Source organism: Ceratotherium simum, chromosome 31 (assembly GCF_057802395.1).
Source record: "Ceratotherium simum simum isolate JZ-2026a chromosome 31, ASM5780239v1, whole genome shotgun sequence".
NCBI classification, from domain to species: domain Eukaryota; kingdom Metazoa; phylum Chordata; class Mammalia; order Perissodactyla; family Rhinocerotidae; genus Ceratotherium; species Ceratotherium simum.
In genome coordinates this window covers 13,273,259-13,289,230 of record NC_141930.1, presented here as the reverse complement: position 1 = coordinate 13,289,230, position 15,972 = coordinate 13,273,259, and the positions used below count along the sequence as shown (strand labels likewise).

At 40.8% G+C, this 15,972-nt stretch overlaps 1 protein-coding gene across 1 annotated transcript; it reads left to right on the top strand.

The window, feature by feature from the left end:
- Positions 1-3,412: 3,412 nt before the first annotated feature.
- On the top strand, positions 3,413-11,283 carry TMEM70 (transmembrane protein 70). The gene is made up of 3 exons (XM_087420415.1): positions 3,413-3,637; positions 5,167-5,272; positions 10,752-11,283. Exons 1-3 carry the CDS (start codon positions 3,428-3,430, stop codon positions 11,207-11,209), a joined length of 774 nt encoding a protein of 257 aa, XP_087276541.1. The 5' UTR covers positions 3,413-3,427; the 3' UTR covers positions 11,210-11,283.
- Positions 11,284-15,972: the final 4,689 nt, after the last annotated feature.

Here is a 15,972-nt window from a genome sequence, read left to right as displayed (position 1 = left end):
ATCCGCTGAGGAAAGATTGAAAAATTGAAACGTTGGAGTGGGGATTCTCTGCAAACAGCATCGTGCTCTTTATGAAGCAGCATCTGTCTCTTGTGAAAAGTTGCAGTGCTTGTTGCAGAGCATCTTAACTGCTCGCGCAATCGGCTTGCCTCATTTCCTCTCTTCCCGGTACCGCTCAATGTTTACTGATAACTAACCATGCCCCCCACCCCAGTCCTCGGGCCCTTCCCCCACACTCCATCCCCCTCCCAGCTGCAGGGTTGCTCAGCTCTCTTCGATTTTGATACCATTCACAGAAGGTCCAGGCGTCTGCCGCCAATACTCAATTCTGAGACCGTCTTTGTTCCTCCACGTCCCCTCTGCCCCCGCACCCTTCTTCTCGCTCTCCTGCTCTCTCTCTATCCGCCTGTCCTTCTTACTTGCTTTCCCGTGATTAAATTCAGGCACCTTTCCAGGAACGCTGAAACAGCTAAATAAAGTTCACCCTCTGTTTACTGGACTGTGAAACGAAGGGAATGTAGGGCCGAGACTCTCACCATTGCAAGTTGCTCAACTAGGGACTGTCGTGTAACAATGTCCACAAAGAGAAAACAGATACAGGCGACGCGTAGTTGGTTGACCTAATTAATGACTTGCCTGAAAGACATTTTTAGTTGATTTGGCAGATGAAAGTATTGCTTTTTACGGACTGTCCTGTGTTAACTTTTTGCAAAAATTTTTAAACAAAGTGTTTTGGTCGTAATAGTAGCTCAGGATAGAGTGTGGTGGGGAGGAGAGGCGACGGAGTGAGAAGAGGAGACTGTAGGCCCATTTTCAGTCTTACCTTTCCTCCTTGACTTCAGAGGTGTTGTTTTCTCCCTTCTGTCTTCCCCTTTTCTTTATTGCATTATCCCTCCCTAAAGGATCACTATGTTAGTTGCCTAGAGAATGATTAGAATTTTCTATGGGAGGATACTGAGCTAGCTAATGCCAGATTTAGGGCTAGAATCTAGTCTAAGACTATTTATTTTTGGGGAGGGCAAAATTTTACTTTACTTTAAAATTTTATTTATTCATCTAATGAACATAATACATGCTTATTATAAAAAATGCAGAAATTGAAGATAAGTTTGTTTTTCCATGCGCTTTTTACATAGATTACATAGATCATACTGGATATATATAGTTCTGTATTCTATTTACTTTCCAACTTTACAAACCTCAATAACGAAAACTTCTGTAACCAAAATCTCAACAAGCATCATTTTTAATGTCTGTGTAGAATTACTTGGCTAAATATACCATGATTCACTTAAGTATTTCCTTAATGTTGGACATTTACCTTATTTCCATTTTTAAATTATTCTAAGTAATGCTGTGTTCAGTGTCTCTGCAGAGATCTTTGACCATGTTTCTGATTTTCTTTAGAATGTGAATATTTTAAAAGATCTTGATTATCTGTTGACAAATTCTTTTCCAGAAAGATTCTTCCAGTATATGCTTTAAACTAGTAATGTATAAAGAAATATTTAAGGTTATCAACATACTAGCTTTACCAAAATTTTTCTTTTCTTTTTTCCATCATACCATTCAGCCCTTAAGCTCACCTTAAAGGAAGGAAAGGGGCCTGGTGGATGAGAGGAAAGACAGGTAAAAAACAAACAAAAATTACATACAGTAATGGTGGCCACACATTCTACAAGTGATATCCATTTCTCAATTTTTCTATCAGCCTCCATCTTTAAAGGGAACCTCTCAGATGATATGAATGGGGAATCAAGGTTTATTTTTTAAACAGCCTTCGTAGCATTCTAAAATCGCACTCAAGTAATTTATATCCAACAAATGCCTCTAAATTACTAGAATTGGGAAGTCCATTTAACCATGAATAACAATTTCATAGCATAGAGTTTTCAGAATATGATCTCATTTTAGCTATTTAGAAACCTTGAGAAGTAGACCAAATGTTATTATTTTCATTTCCTCACAGTATCTGTAGGGAGAAACTAAACAGAAGATAAAAATTCAGGTTCTCTCAGCGTATTGTTGAAGTAATCAAACAAGATTACACTGAGATGGCTCTGATCCCTTGGTAGCCTCTTAAGCAAACCAAAACCTAAGCCAGTCAATTCCTGTAAATGTCACAAAAAAAACCCATGTAAGCTGTAGCCAATCAAATAATTTCCTTGCTTTGCAGTGTGCATCTTCTCTATAAAAACTTTGCCCCTAGCTCCTGTCAGTGGAGCGCCCATAATCACTTCGTTTGCCACTGCCCAGTTTGAATACATTTTTGCTCAAATAAACTCAAAATTTTTAATATACCTGTTTATCTTTTAACAATATTGAAGAAAAATACTCTTTAGACAAACAACAAAATGTAAATATGTATCAGGAAAATAATGGATAATGTTTGTAGTGTGAATTACAGTTAAGAGTTTTTAAAATGTAAATGTGAGATAACTTTAAGAAAATTAAGTTATTCATAAAGAAGTAGTGTAATTTTATCCTTCTGGATACCCAGAAAAAAGTAGACAGGATTTGGAGTTGCCAAGGTGATATTACTTTAGACTATTAGTCTGTTCCTCTTGTAGGCAAATAACATGTTGAGTCAAAAACATAGTTCCGAAATAGAAAAAGTGTGTCTCTACTAGGGATGCCCACCCTTCAAGACAGCTGAACCTGAAGCCTTTAGGCATTCTGAGGCCAAATGAATTATGCTGTCTTTTGGGCTTCTGTAGCATTTTGTAAATTGGCATATTTCAATTACATTACAGCATTATATATTAGCTTATGTTTAGGTGTTTCCTCCGCTCTGTGAATTCCCAGTTTTATCCAGTATCTTTGTATCTTCTGCGCCTTAGGCCTGGCAATAGACGCTGGTTACTTCCTTCACAAGTCACGAACGAATGTGTATATGGATAGGAATGATCCCCGAAGCCAAATTCGACACGTATCAACATTACACAAATCAGTTCCATTTATTTTCTACCAAGCCCAAGGGTTGGATTAAATTACCATTCACTTTTGTTCAAATCGTATAAAGTATTATTCCTCTGGGCCCACAGGCTAGAATCACTTTCTGCAAAGAACAGAGTTTTCTGGGACTAGAAAATGACGCCCACAAGAATGACAGCTTTAACCCTGGCTTCCAGGCTTTGTCCTTCGTGCAGGGGTCTCCCTCTGTCCGTCCACACCGTCGTAAGGAGCGCCGAACCCCGGAGAGGGGAAGCCGAGCGCAGGCTGGGCGCCCGCGGAGCGGCCGGCGAGGGGCGGGCTGGCGGGCGCAGAGCGCAGCCCGCGGCAAACGCGCGTGGAGACGGCGGCCGGCGGGCCGCGTGTTCTGCGCACGCGCGGCGGGCCTCATTCGGCCGCGGTCTGGGGAGGAGCCGGGCGTCAGGGGTTTCCGCCGCCGCCGCCGCCGCCGCCGCCGCCCGTTCTCTCGCGCGAGATGCTGCTCCTGGCGTTGGGCGGCCCGTGGGCGGCCGGACTGCGGCTCGGCGGGCAGAGGACGGCGCCGTGGGCGGTCACCGCGCTCCGGGGCCCGGGGGCGGCCGTGTCGCGGGCGGCCTCCTGCAGCGGCTCCGCGGGGCCGGGCGGCGGCGGGAGCGCGTGGCTGCGGGGAGCCGCACGGCTGCTCCGGCGGCCGGGGCCAGCGCAGGTGGCCGGCCGAGGGCTCGCGGGCGGGGTGGGCGTGGGCGTGGGGGTGGGCGGAGCGTCGGGCCCGGGGAGCCCCCGCCCTGGTGCCAGCTGGCTGCAGCGCGGAGGGAGCGCTGCGCGGGGTCGCAGGAGTAGCAGGCCTCGGCCCCGGGGACAGGCCCCGCGAGGCCTGGAGTAGCCATTGCAAGGGAGTCGTGTCTCTGCGCGGTTGCAAGCACTTCACGGCTGCTTTGCAAATCCAGCCGGTTTGTGATGACTCTCTACCCTTGAGCGGAAGCTCGGAAGGGTTAATCTGCAAAGAAATTAGGTGCACCGCCGGGAGGCCGCAGTGAACCCGGATGACCTGACTCTGAGTTCGTTCTATTTTTTTAATAGGTGGCTCTATATTTAGGAATTCCGCTGCTCTCTGGAGGAAGGGGATGGAGACGTTAATCGTCTGCTTTTAATCTGAATAAATTGTCGCCTAAACCTCCCCTGTAAAATAACAGGATCAGCAAATCTGGTTGAAACTTGGAAGAAATTCGAGAAATGGGAATTAGCATCTAATTAAATTTCGGCATACAGGAATTAGGCATGCCTTTTTTACGTTTCGAAGTGTGTGTACTGTGAAATTCATTTTCAGACTTTCAGGGAACCCTTGTTCCCGTGAAATTTGATGTAGGATTTCAAGTACAATTTTTTTCCTTATTAAGAGGAACAAGGGATGCAAGGGGATGGATACAAGGCCTTTACAGAAATAGTTAATTTTTTTTTTTAAATACTAGCTATGGTATAAATATTTTAGAAGTGTTAAAAATGGTCTGGACCTTAAGTAAACAATCTGAATTTGCAGTGTTTTATTGTAATTAACTTTTTAAAACTTATTTTTCTGTTTTTTATTTTTTTTGCTGAGGAAGAGTCACCCTGAGCTAACATCTGTTGCCAATCTTCCTCTTTTTTGCTTGAGGAAGATTAGCCCTGAGCTAACATCAGTGCCCGTCTTCCTTTATTTTGTATGTGGGTTGCAGCCACAGCATGGCTTGATGAGTGGTGTAGGTCTGGGCAGGGATTTGGGATCAGAACCCGGAACCCAGGCGTCTGAAGCAGAGTACAGCGAACCCAACCCCTTTGTCCCTAAATTAATTTTGTTTATATGTTTTGAAAAGCTAATGCATTTAAATGTTGAAGACAAATTGAACTAGAGTGATGTTTTCATTAAGAGTGGAAGAGAAGAAACTATTCTGCTGAACTTTTACTTGTTCCAGGTCACACTTTATCTGAAAAGCTTCGAGCCAGAATACAAATCTGTGTCTTCAAACTCCAACTTAGCATGTGTCTGTTTGTGGCTGGATTTAAGGAAAGCAATTCTGTTAGCCAGTTTGATTTCTTTAGCACTGTGGGTTTTTTGGGAGAATTCCTTAAATCACCTGTAACAAGTTCTCTTTTACTCTTCATTATATTTTTTTAAAATAACCTTTAAAAAAAATTTAAAAGTTGGTCTAAAATGCAATTTATTGTGTACTCACGTTGTAATGGTCTCTGTTTCAATAGGTACCTGTTTGTTGGGGAAGATGTGTTCGATGCTTACATACACAATGTGAAAAATCAGAAGATGGAAGACTGATTTATACTGGGAATCTGGCCCGAACAGTATTTGGTAGGTAATCAGAAGTGAGGATATTTCCTTTTAATTGTAAAAAATGTTCTTAGTGTATGTTACCTGTTATTTTAGCACCTCTTAATTACAAGACATAAGGAAAATTAGATTATAATTTTTTGTTGTTGTGGCCTGTTGATCTCAGATTTAGAGATTTGCATTTTTAGGAGATTTTAAAAAGATTCTTGAAGACTGTATTATGACTTTGTGATCTTATGGCTAGGTGCTCAAGCTTCCGTCTTGTGGTCACCTCTCAGGATGTTTAACAACAAAACAGAACAAAAAGTGTATATTTGTGTAGTGTTTGAATATGCAGAGGAAAAAAATGGAAGAATACCTCTTAAGACTAGTTTTTTGGGGAAAATAGACAATTTACTTCATATATTTTTAAATTTGGCAGGTAAAATGAGCATGTAATACTTCATAATTCAAAAATATATTAATTTGGGGCTGGCCCAGTGGCGCAAGCTGTTAAGTGTGTGAAATCTGCGGCGGCGCAGGGTTCGCCAGTTCGGATCCTGGGCGTGCACTGACATACTGCTTGGCAAGCCATGCTATGGCGGCATCCCATATAAAGTGGAGGAAGACGGGCACAGATGTTAGCCCAGGGCCAGTCTTCCTCAGCAAAAAAAGAGGAGGATTGGCAGATGTTAGCACAGGGCTGATCTCCTCACCAAAAAAAAAAATATATTTATTTTACATTTTTTCAGGTCATTAGAATTTTCAACAAACATGTTTATTTAGTGGCTTTTCCAGGTGGTAGAGAGTTATCCTGGAGAAGGAAAAGACAATGTATTAAGTAGCTACAAGTTTAAAGCTCTTTCCTTATGTCATAATTTAGATCATATGGAATAATTTAGTAGGGAAGGTCAGAAGAATTTAGGTCTGGGATTTGTTCAAGTTCCCTCAGGTTGTATTTTATTTTGCTAATCTTAAAAAAAGTATAACTTGAAATATCTGGAGGATTACTTTATAGCCAGGTTGGCCACAAGATTTCAGCACTCATGTTTGCATTTGTGTTTTTGATCATGCTAGTGTCAACAGATCATCTAAAATTTACTCTGGAAATCTGTAAGTTCTTAAGAGTATGTTTAAAGTACAATTTTAGCTACTTAAAACTTTTTGGGGATAAGGACTGATTATAACCACTATTGAGTAGAGTTCTAAAGTTATTGGATAATCAATTTTGTAATTTTATGTATGTATTTATTTTTTCCCCCAAAGCCCCAGTAGTTAGTTGTATGTATAGCTGCACATCCTTCTAGTTGCTGTATGTGGGACGCGGCCTCAGCATGGCAGGAGAAGCCGTGCGTCGGTGCGCGCCTGGGATCCGAACCCAGGCTGCCAGCAGCGGAGCGTGCACGCTTAACCGCTAAGCCACGGGGCCGGCCCTGGATAATCAATTTTGGATGGTTAGAAATTTCCTCAGAAGTCAATACATGAGTAGGCCGTTGAGCCTGCGTCACATCTCTGGCCTGGGATACCTGGATTGATGCCACTGAGGTGTTAACAGTGACCCCCATGGTACCCTTCCTTCTGAACACACACACTGTTCCTTCAAATGCAGGGAAGGCTTACCAATTTATTTCATGTTCCCACTTGACTCCATTCTGGAAAGAAGAGAATATGAATAGAAATGAATTTTGGTGTAGGTAGGATGTAATATTTGGGGAAGAGCACAGCTGTCCATGGTATTCAAAATTCTAGAATTGTAACTGGTAGAGGAATTTAACCTTTGAGTTCTTTCAACGTAATGATAATAGAAAGTCACTCGATACACTTAGCAGGGATTAATATTTTTTCTGTGTAGAAACTGAAGGGGAAACATTTTTTCTGTGTAAAACAGAGGGAGGGACGTTAAGGTAGAGGTACCATTCTTGGAGGTTCTTTAAATTACCCAGTGGGTCCTAGTCTAGAGACATGTGAAGGGCATTTTAGTTGGCAGTTCTTGTTAATTCAGCAACAAATAATTACCAGTGTCATAGTGTTCGCCATGCATTGTGTCAGGGACGTTACTCAAAGATAATGCAGGTCATGTCCTTCAGGATCTTAGTGTCTGGTAGGACAGATAAGATGAATACATCATAATAATCATAATAAGTAACTTACAATAATAGAGAATAGATTTGGGTTCGGAAGGCAGATGTATAATTTTTATTTTTATTTATTTTTTATTTATTTATTTTTGTGAGGAAGATCAGCCCTGAGCTAACATCTGTTGCCAGTCCTCCTCTTTTTGCTGAGGAAGACAGGCCCTGGGCTAGCATCTATGCCCATCTTCCTCTACTTTATATGGGACGCCACCACGGTGTGGCTGGACAAGCGGTGCTTTGGTGCGCGCCCGGAACGTGAACCTTTGAACCCTGGGCCACCGCAGCAGAGCACGTGCACTTAACTGCTGCGCCACCAGGCCGGCCCCAGATGTATGATTTTTAGATTAGAGAGCGAAAGAGGACAGAAAGGGTCTCATCAGGATGACATTTCAACTGGGCCTCTTAGGATGAAGAGAATTCAAACACGAAGAGGTGTGAAAGAAGGGCGTCCAGGCACAGAAGTAGCATGAAGATGGGAAAGCCTAGAATATGTTCAGAAAATAGCAGTTACCTCAGTCCAGGCAAAATCAAGTATATGCATGTATTAATTTGCTAGGGCTCTTATAATAAATTTCCACAAACTTGGTGGCTTAAAAACAACAGAACTTTATTCTCTCTCAGTTCTGTGTTCTGTGGTGTGGAAGTCTGAAATCAAGGTGTCGGCAGGGCCATGCTCCTCTGAAGGCTTTAGGGAAGAATTCTTGCCTCTGCCAGCTTTTGGTAGCTCCGGGCAGTCCTCTGTGTTCCTTGCCTTGTAGCCACATAACTCCAGTCTCTGCCTCCTCTTTCCCACAGCCATCTCTGTGTCCCTGTCTGTCCTTTGTCCTTATAAGGACACTCTCATTGGATTTAGGCCCACCCTAATCCAGTAAGATCTCATCTCAATTTTTAATTGTTTATAAAGACCATATTTCCAATTAAGATTACATTCTAGGGTTTTGGGTGGACGTGAATTTTTGGGAGACGTTGTTCAACCGACTAACATGTGACGAAAGTAATGGGGGAAAAAGAGGTAGTTGGAAGCACTGAGGAGGCTTTTATACAGGAGGCATCTTGGTCCCCACTGTATCCCATGTGTTCCAGAGTCATAGCAACTACCTGTGGGAGGAAGGAAGGAATTATTTCTAAATTACTGATGCAAGATAATTAAGCCTTCAGCCAACAGCAGTGTATGCGAGTGTCTCCTTTGTTACAGCCTCACCAACAAAGTATATCGTCACGCTTTTGGTTTTTGCCAATTGGGGGGGGAAACAATATCTCACTGTAGTTTTAATTGCATGTTTCTTACTATGAATGAGGTTGAGCATCATTTCATCTGCTTAAGGGCCATGTGCATTTTTGTTTCAGTGAACTGTCTGCTTGTATTTCTTGCGTGTTTGTGTATAGGGTTGTTGGTCTTTTTCTTTCATGTTCTAGAAACCTTTTATGTATTGGGGATATTAACCCTTTGTGATATAAATCGCAAATATTTTTCTCCAGATTTTTCCTTTGTGATGTAAGTTGCCAATATTTTTCTCATTTGTCTCTTTACTTTGTTTATGGGGTTTATGCCCATGTACTTTTTTTTTTTTTTTGGTGAGAGAGATTGGCCCTGAGCTAACAGCTGTTGCCAGTCTTCCTTTTTTTTTTTTTTTAAGATTTATTTATTTATTTATTTCCCCCCCTCCCAAAGCCCCAGTAGATAGTTGTATGTCATAGCTGCACATCCTTCTAGTTGCTGCATGTGGGACGCAGCCTCAGCATGGCCGGAGAAGCGGTGAGTCGGTACGTGCCCGGGATCCGAACCTGGGCCGCCAGCAGCAGAGCGCATGCACTTAACCGCTAAGCCACAGGGCCGGCCCCAATCTTCCTCTTTTTGTTTGAGGAAGATTGTCCCTGAGCTAACATCTGTGGCAGTTATCCTCTATTTTGTATGTGAGTCGCTACCACAGCATGGCTTGATGAGTGGTTTAGGTCCACGCCCAGGATCCGAACCTGCGAACCTGGGCTGCCCAAGTGGAGCGTGCCGAACTTAACCAGTACACCACCGGGCTGACCCTGCCCTGTGCACTTTTAATGTAATCAGATTTATCAGTCTTTCCCCCTGGTTGCTTCTGTATTTTGAATCATAATTAGAAAAGTTTTTCCATTCTCATATTATAAAGGACTTCATGGATGTTTTCTTCTTATACCTCTATAATTTTATTTTTTACATTTAAATCTCTAGATTATTTGGAATTTTCCTGGTATATGTATGAGGGATGGACTGAATTTGATCTTTTTCTATATAGCTATCCAGTTGTTCCAACACCACTTTTTCCCACTTATTTTAGATTATACCTTTATGCTATACTACATTTCAATATGCAGTTAGGTTTATTTTTAGATTTTCCATTTTGTTCCATTGATCTATTTGCACCAGTACCACACTATTTTAATTATAGAGTCTTATGTTTTAGTATGTAAATCCCCCTTGTTGTTGTTTGCCTACTTCTTCCAAATTAACTTTATAATCAATTTGTCTGGGATCTCGTCTATTTTCCAAACAGATGGTACTCTTATTGGGATCATGTCAAAATTATACATCGAAACTAAGAGAAATTTACATTTTAAGTCATTTTTTTTTTATTGTGGTAAAATATACATAATGTCACATTTACTATTTTAACCGTTTTTAAGTATACTGTTCAGAAGCCATCGGTTTTTACTCTTTTCTAATGTGATACAACAAAAATGTCTCACTGTTTTATCTTGAATGTCTTTCCTTGGTAAAGAAGCTGAATACCTTTCTCATATGTTTCTTAACGACTGGTGTTATTTTTTTGGTAATTTGCTGGGCACATAGCCTGATAAAGTTAGCCCCATATTTGAACATTTTATGTTAAATATGTGCAAGTGCCTGTTAGTAGAGAGTTTCATTTGATAATCTGATGACTGAATCAACTTTTATGGTATTCATAAGGATCTTTGAGTAGTATTAGATCTTTTATTGGAGAACTGAGGCAGAGGCCAGCTAACCCTAAAGCAGGCTTCCCCCCTGGAGAAGCAGTGTGATGGCCAACGGCACGGACCCCAGAGGCAAGTTGCCTGGGTGTGAGTTCCAGCATTGCCGCTTGGTAGCTGGGTGACAAGAGCAAGTGCCTCATTTTTCTCATCTCTTAAATGGGGTCAATGATGATGATAATTATACATCTGTCTCATAGGGCTTTTTTGTAGATTTCATGAATAAAATATGTAAAGTGCTTAAAACAGAGCCTGGAATGTAATAAGCAGTATATGTGTATTTTGATTTTATTGTTGTTTTGATAATGATATAGTAAGAAGAAAGGTGGAAGAATTAATTGGATAGGTTGATTCTTTTATAAAATCTAAAAGTAGTAATCCTCTCCTATGTTTTTCCTATTCAGGTGTGAAATGTTTCTCCTATTCTACAAGTTTGATCAGCCTTGCATTTCTACCATACATTTTTGCTCAAAATAATATTATATTTGGAAGTCTGCCTCTGCAAATCTTATTTTATGGCGTCATAGGAAGTTTCACAGTGATCACTCCAGCTCTGCTTCACTTTATTACGAAAGGCTATGTCGTTCGGTTGTACCATGAGGCCACAACAGACACTTATAAAGCCATTACTTATAACGTTGTGCTTTCAGAGACGAGTACAGTGTTTCACCAGAATGACGTGAAGATTCCAAACAGCACACATGTGTTTACCACATTTTATGCTAAAACAAAATCCCTGTTAGTTAATCCAGTGCTCTTTCCAAACCCTGAAGACTATAACCATCTAATGGGTTATGACAAACCATTCACTTTTGACATGGAAGAAGCCAGTGAAAAGAAACAGCCTCAAGATGAGAAATGAGTCTGCTGTTTTTGTGTTTGTGCTTAAATACAATTTATGTTTCAATGTATAATAATAAAATTGCCTTTACTTTTGTTTTCTGTCAGTGACTGATTGTTAAAAATAATTTGAAACACTATCAAATTTTAATTTTCAGAGAGTTATGTTTCTTTATAATAAAATAAGCTATGTTTGAAAAACAAAATATGTAATATTCTACTATTTGTCTTAAAATGAATATACGTGTACACACTGGCATATACATGGATGATTTTATATAGGTGTGGTTTTTATATAAGTGATTTTATATATAAGTGCCTGTCAGCTGGGCATTGAATATTAGAAGCAAACAGGAGAGTTGTTTTTCCTTTGTGTTTGGATTTTTCTAAGTGTATAGATATTATCTTTTCCCACATAAAAACTCTATTTTTAAAACTCATGAACTATGGGAAGCAGTGTTAATCTGTCTCTTTTGGTTTGGAGCACAGGTTTTTGCCTGTCTTCTCGGGCGTAGTTGCCCATAGTAGGGATCTCCCTGTCCGGTAGAGTGTGGTTAGCTGTAGGGGTAATAGTGACCTAAGTAGTGTTGTCTTCTGACCAGTGGTGTAGGTCTGCGCCTGGGATCTGAGCCCGCTAACTTGGGCTGCCAAAGCAGAGCACACTGAACTTAACCACTATGCCACCAGACCAGCCCGTAAATAGTGTTGTCTTGAGTGGTCTCATTTGTCCTTCCATGTGTGCTCTCCTCCCTTAGTGCACCCTATCAGAGTAGGAAAATCATTTGTACTAAAAAGATGGACAGTACCTTTTATAAAATAGCAGTCTCTTAACTTTATCGAGTGTTGATATTTTAAGGTGTTTACCTGTAATTGTAAAATGACAGTTGGTTCTTGTGAAGGATTTTCAGCCAGAAGCTAAGGCCACACATCGTGCTATTTAGATCAGGGGATACTAAGTGCCTAGAGTGTGCCAGAGGCACAGTTAAGAACAAAACACCAGGCCGGCCCCATGGCGTAGTGGTTGAGTTTGTGTGCTCCACTGTGGTGGGCTGGGGTTCATGGGTTCAGATCCCAGGTGTGGACCTACGTCACTCATCATACCATGCTGCGGTGGTGACCTGTATACAAAATAGAGGAAAGATTGGCACAGCTGTTAGCTCAGGGCTAATCTTCCTCAGCAAAAAAAACCCCCAAAAACGACACCCACTCTGTTTGGAGCTGCCTGACGTGTCCTGTTGCCTGCCAAGATGGTAAATCTAATGTAATCTGTATGGCTTGCCTGTGTATGAGGCAGGTTGATGGGAAGCAGCAGGGGTGTCACTAGTTCATAGGGAACGATGGTTCAAGTCTGAAGCTGCTAGAAGTTGATAGGAGACAGCTTGAGTGAGGAAAGTGTTCATCTTCCTGAGACCCAGAGCCTGCCCTCTCCTGGGGGCAGCCAGCTTGTGATCCTAGCAGTGGGTAGGCTCTGGGTCTCAGGAAGATGAACAGGTAGTACCATCTCTCTCCTTAGGTTGGGCCTCTGCCCGCCTGCTCCTCTGTCCTATGTCACCTAGATACATACCTGTTGCTATCCTAGCAGTTAATGTGATTTATATCTTTCTCTGAAAATTATTCCATGATCAAATGCTCGTTATCAAATAGAAAGTAGAAACAAGAAGAAATCACTCCTAGAAAAAAACGGCGTCATTAACATTTTGAAGTTTCCAAAGGGTCGATTTCCTCGTAACTTGTTTTGAGTCCAGGATATCTTCTTTTTGAATGTCCTGTATCCGTGTAGCCATTTTCTCACCTATGTACTGGTGTGAAAAACCCATTTTTATTAGTATCAGAATAATTTTTCAGAAGACAGCTTGGTTGTTTAGGAAAAAGAAAAAAGGCTTAAAAGAGAGGATTTCTCAAGGGCGTGGTCCAGAGCAAGACCAAGATGTAGACAAGGATCAGCATGCATAGGATAACACGATGATTCATTACTGAAATAGCGGAAACACCAGTCTGAGATGAGGAGAAATATTCGCACATCTCTCCATGACACTTCACCACCGTCACCCCAGGCAGAGTCATCCCACTTTCTATGAGAAAGGCGTTGAGTCAGGTTTTTTTGAGTCTCAAAAGGCAGGGTGCCCGGGTAACATCTAGGTGACATCAGATAATATACCCTTTGACAATTAATTGTACTGTACTGTAATCCTTTTTCTCAGTGGAGATTTCATTATACTGAAAGACTTCAGCTTTTAGAAGCAAAAGTAACAAAATGGCGGTTAGGTATGGATAATAGCCTTAGCTTGGACACATTTGTTAAAATTGTATTCTTATTTTTTCAGAATACTTTGTACTTTTGTTGTTGCTTTTCTTTTCACTGAGAATTTCAACCATTCAAAAGTAGGAGAGTGAACCAACATGACTATCATCCAGATTCAACAATTACCAATTTGTGATCAATATTGTTTCCTCTAGACCCTAACCACTTACCTTCTCCTTTTATTTGGAAGCAAATCCCAGATGTCACAACATTTGTTAAGTAATTAATTTTGTAACACTACAAAATAAGGACTTAAAAAATGTAGCTATAATACCATTATAATACCTAAACTGCCCCCCTCAATGTTATCAAATATACAATCTTCAAATTTCCAATCGTTTCATAACTTTTTTCTCCACATTTTGTTTGGATTAAGATCCAAGTAGAATTCACACCATATTCACAAACTGTTGAAATGTCTTTTAAGACTCTTCTAATCTATGGGCCCCTCCATTTCTTTCACGATTCTTTTCTTCCCCTGCAAATTATCTGTTGAAGAAACTGAGTTGTCTTGATATCTTTTCATGGTCTGGATTGTCTGATTGTATCCCCAAGGCATAGTTTAACATGTTTCTCTGTCTTGTGTATTTTCTACAAATTGGTAGTTGGACTTGAGGCTTCATCAGATTGAGGTTTGATTACTCTGGACAAGACTAAGTCATAGATGATGTTTGTATTGATTATCTATCATTGCATAACAAATTACCCCTCAAACTTAGAGGCTTAAAACAACAAACCCCTGTAATATTGCACAGTGTATTGGTCAGGAATTCGGGAGTGGCTTAGCTGAGCGGTTCTGGCTCAGGTTTTCTCATGAGGTTGCAGTCCAGATATTAGCTGGTGCTGCTATCATCTGAAGGCTGGACCAGGCCAGGACGCACTGCTTCTAAGATGGCTCACTCACATGGCTGACAAATTGATGCTGGCTTTTTGGCATGAGGCCTCAGTTTTTGACCACATGGATCTCTCCTCAGGGCTACTTGCTTCCCCCAGAGCAACTGATCCAGGAGAGCAAGGTGGAAGCCACATGTCTTCTATGATCTACCTTAGAAGTCACACATTGTCATTGTGCAATATTTTATTAGTTACACAGTTAGCCTTATTCCGTGTTGGAGGGGACTACACAGGAAGTTGCGTACCAGGAAGTAAGGATCATTGGGAACTATCTTGGAGGCTGGCTACCACAGTGTTCATCCATCAAGAGGTACGCAATGCATTTCTGTCTCTCTCTCTGTGATGTTAGCAACCACTGATGCTCAATGCCTAAGTCCACTAATTCATTAGATGTTGCAAAATGGTTATACGCTACTATTCCTTTTTCGTATAATAGCTAAAATATGTCTGAAAGTAGAGAAAAGAGTAAGAGATGGCAAAGGAAACTTGCCCCTCTCTATTATTTGGTTACCGATTGTTCCGTTTTTATAGAAATGTCAGGATAAATGCTTGATTCTTTCCCTTTATTTACCAATTTTCAAAATAGAATTGATTTCCTAGCATCAACTGATGGTTAATTAGACTTAAAAAAATTATTATGAGCTCATGGATTTAAATATATTTGATGTATTTCAATTCATTGCAGTTACTATCTTATTGAAGTTCATATAATCTACAGGTGGGCTGAATAATGGCCCCACAAGATGTTTATGTCCTAATCACCAAAAGCTGTGAATGTTACATTATACAGTAAAAGAGATTTTTTAGATGGATCTTGAGTTAGGGAGATTATCCTGGATTATCCAAATGATTCCAGTGTAATCACAGGGATCCTTATAAGAGAGAGGCAGGAGGCCAGAGGAGACGTTAATGTGATGTTGGAAGCAGAGGTGGTAGTGCTGCACTTTGAAGATGGGAGGCAGGCAAGGATTGCAGCTTTTGAAGCTGAAAAAGGCAAGGAAACAGATTCTTCTCCTAGATCTCTAAAAGGACCCAGCTCTGCTTACATCTTGACTTTAGCCCAGTGAAAATGATTTTGGACTTGTGACCTCCAGAACTGTGAGAGAATGTATTTGTATTGTTTTAAGCCACAAGTTTGTGTTTATTTGTTACAGCAGCAATAGGAAACTAACAACGCTGTCTTTGATCAGTGGAACCACCTTCAAATTGGTTATCTAATATGAGAAGATGTTCTGGGTTCATCTTGTACATTTTCTGCCCAAGACCTGGAATTAACAATTTCTCCAAAGAGTCTTGGTTCCTTTGATTAGGAAATTGTATTTTGAGACCCCTAGAGGCGTTCATGGGTTTTTCCTCCTTTTTGTTTTTTCACTTGTAACGTATATTTTTAAATTGTCAAAAACATAAATTTACCATCTTAACCAATTTTAAATGTACAGTTCAGTACTGTTAATTATATTTACATTGAGGTACAACAGATCTCTGGAACTTTTTCATCTTGCAAACCTGAAACTCAATACCCATTGAACAGCAACTCCCCATTTCCCCATCCCCCCATGGGTTTTTGCCTTTTTAAAAATGGGACAGTA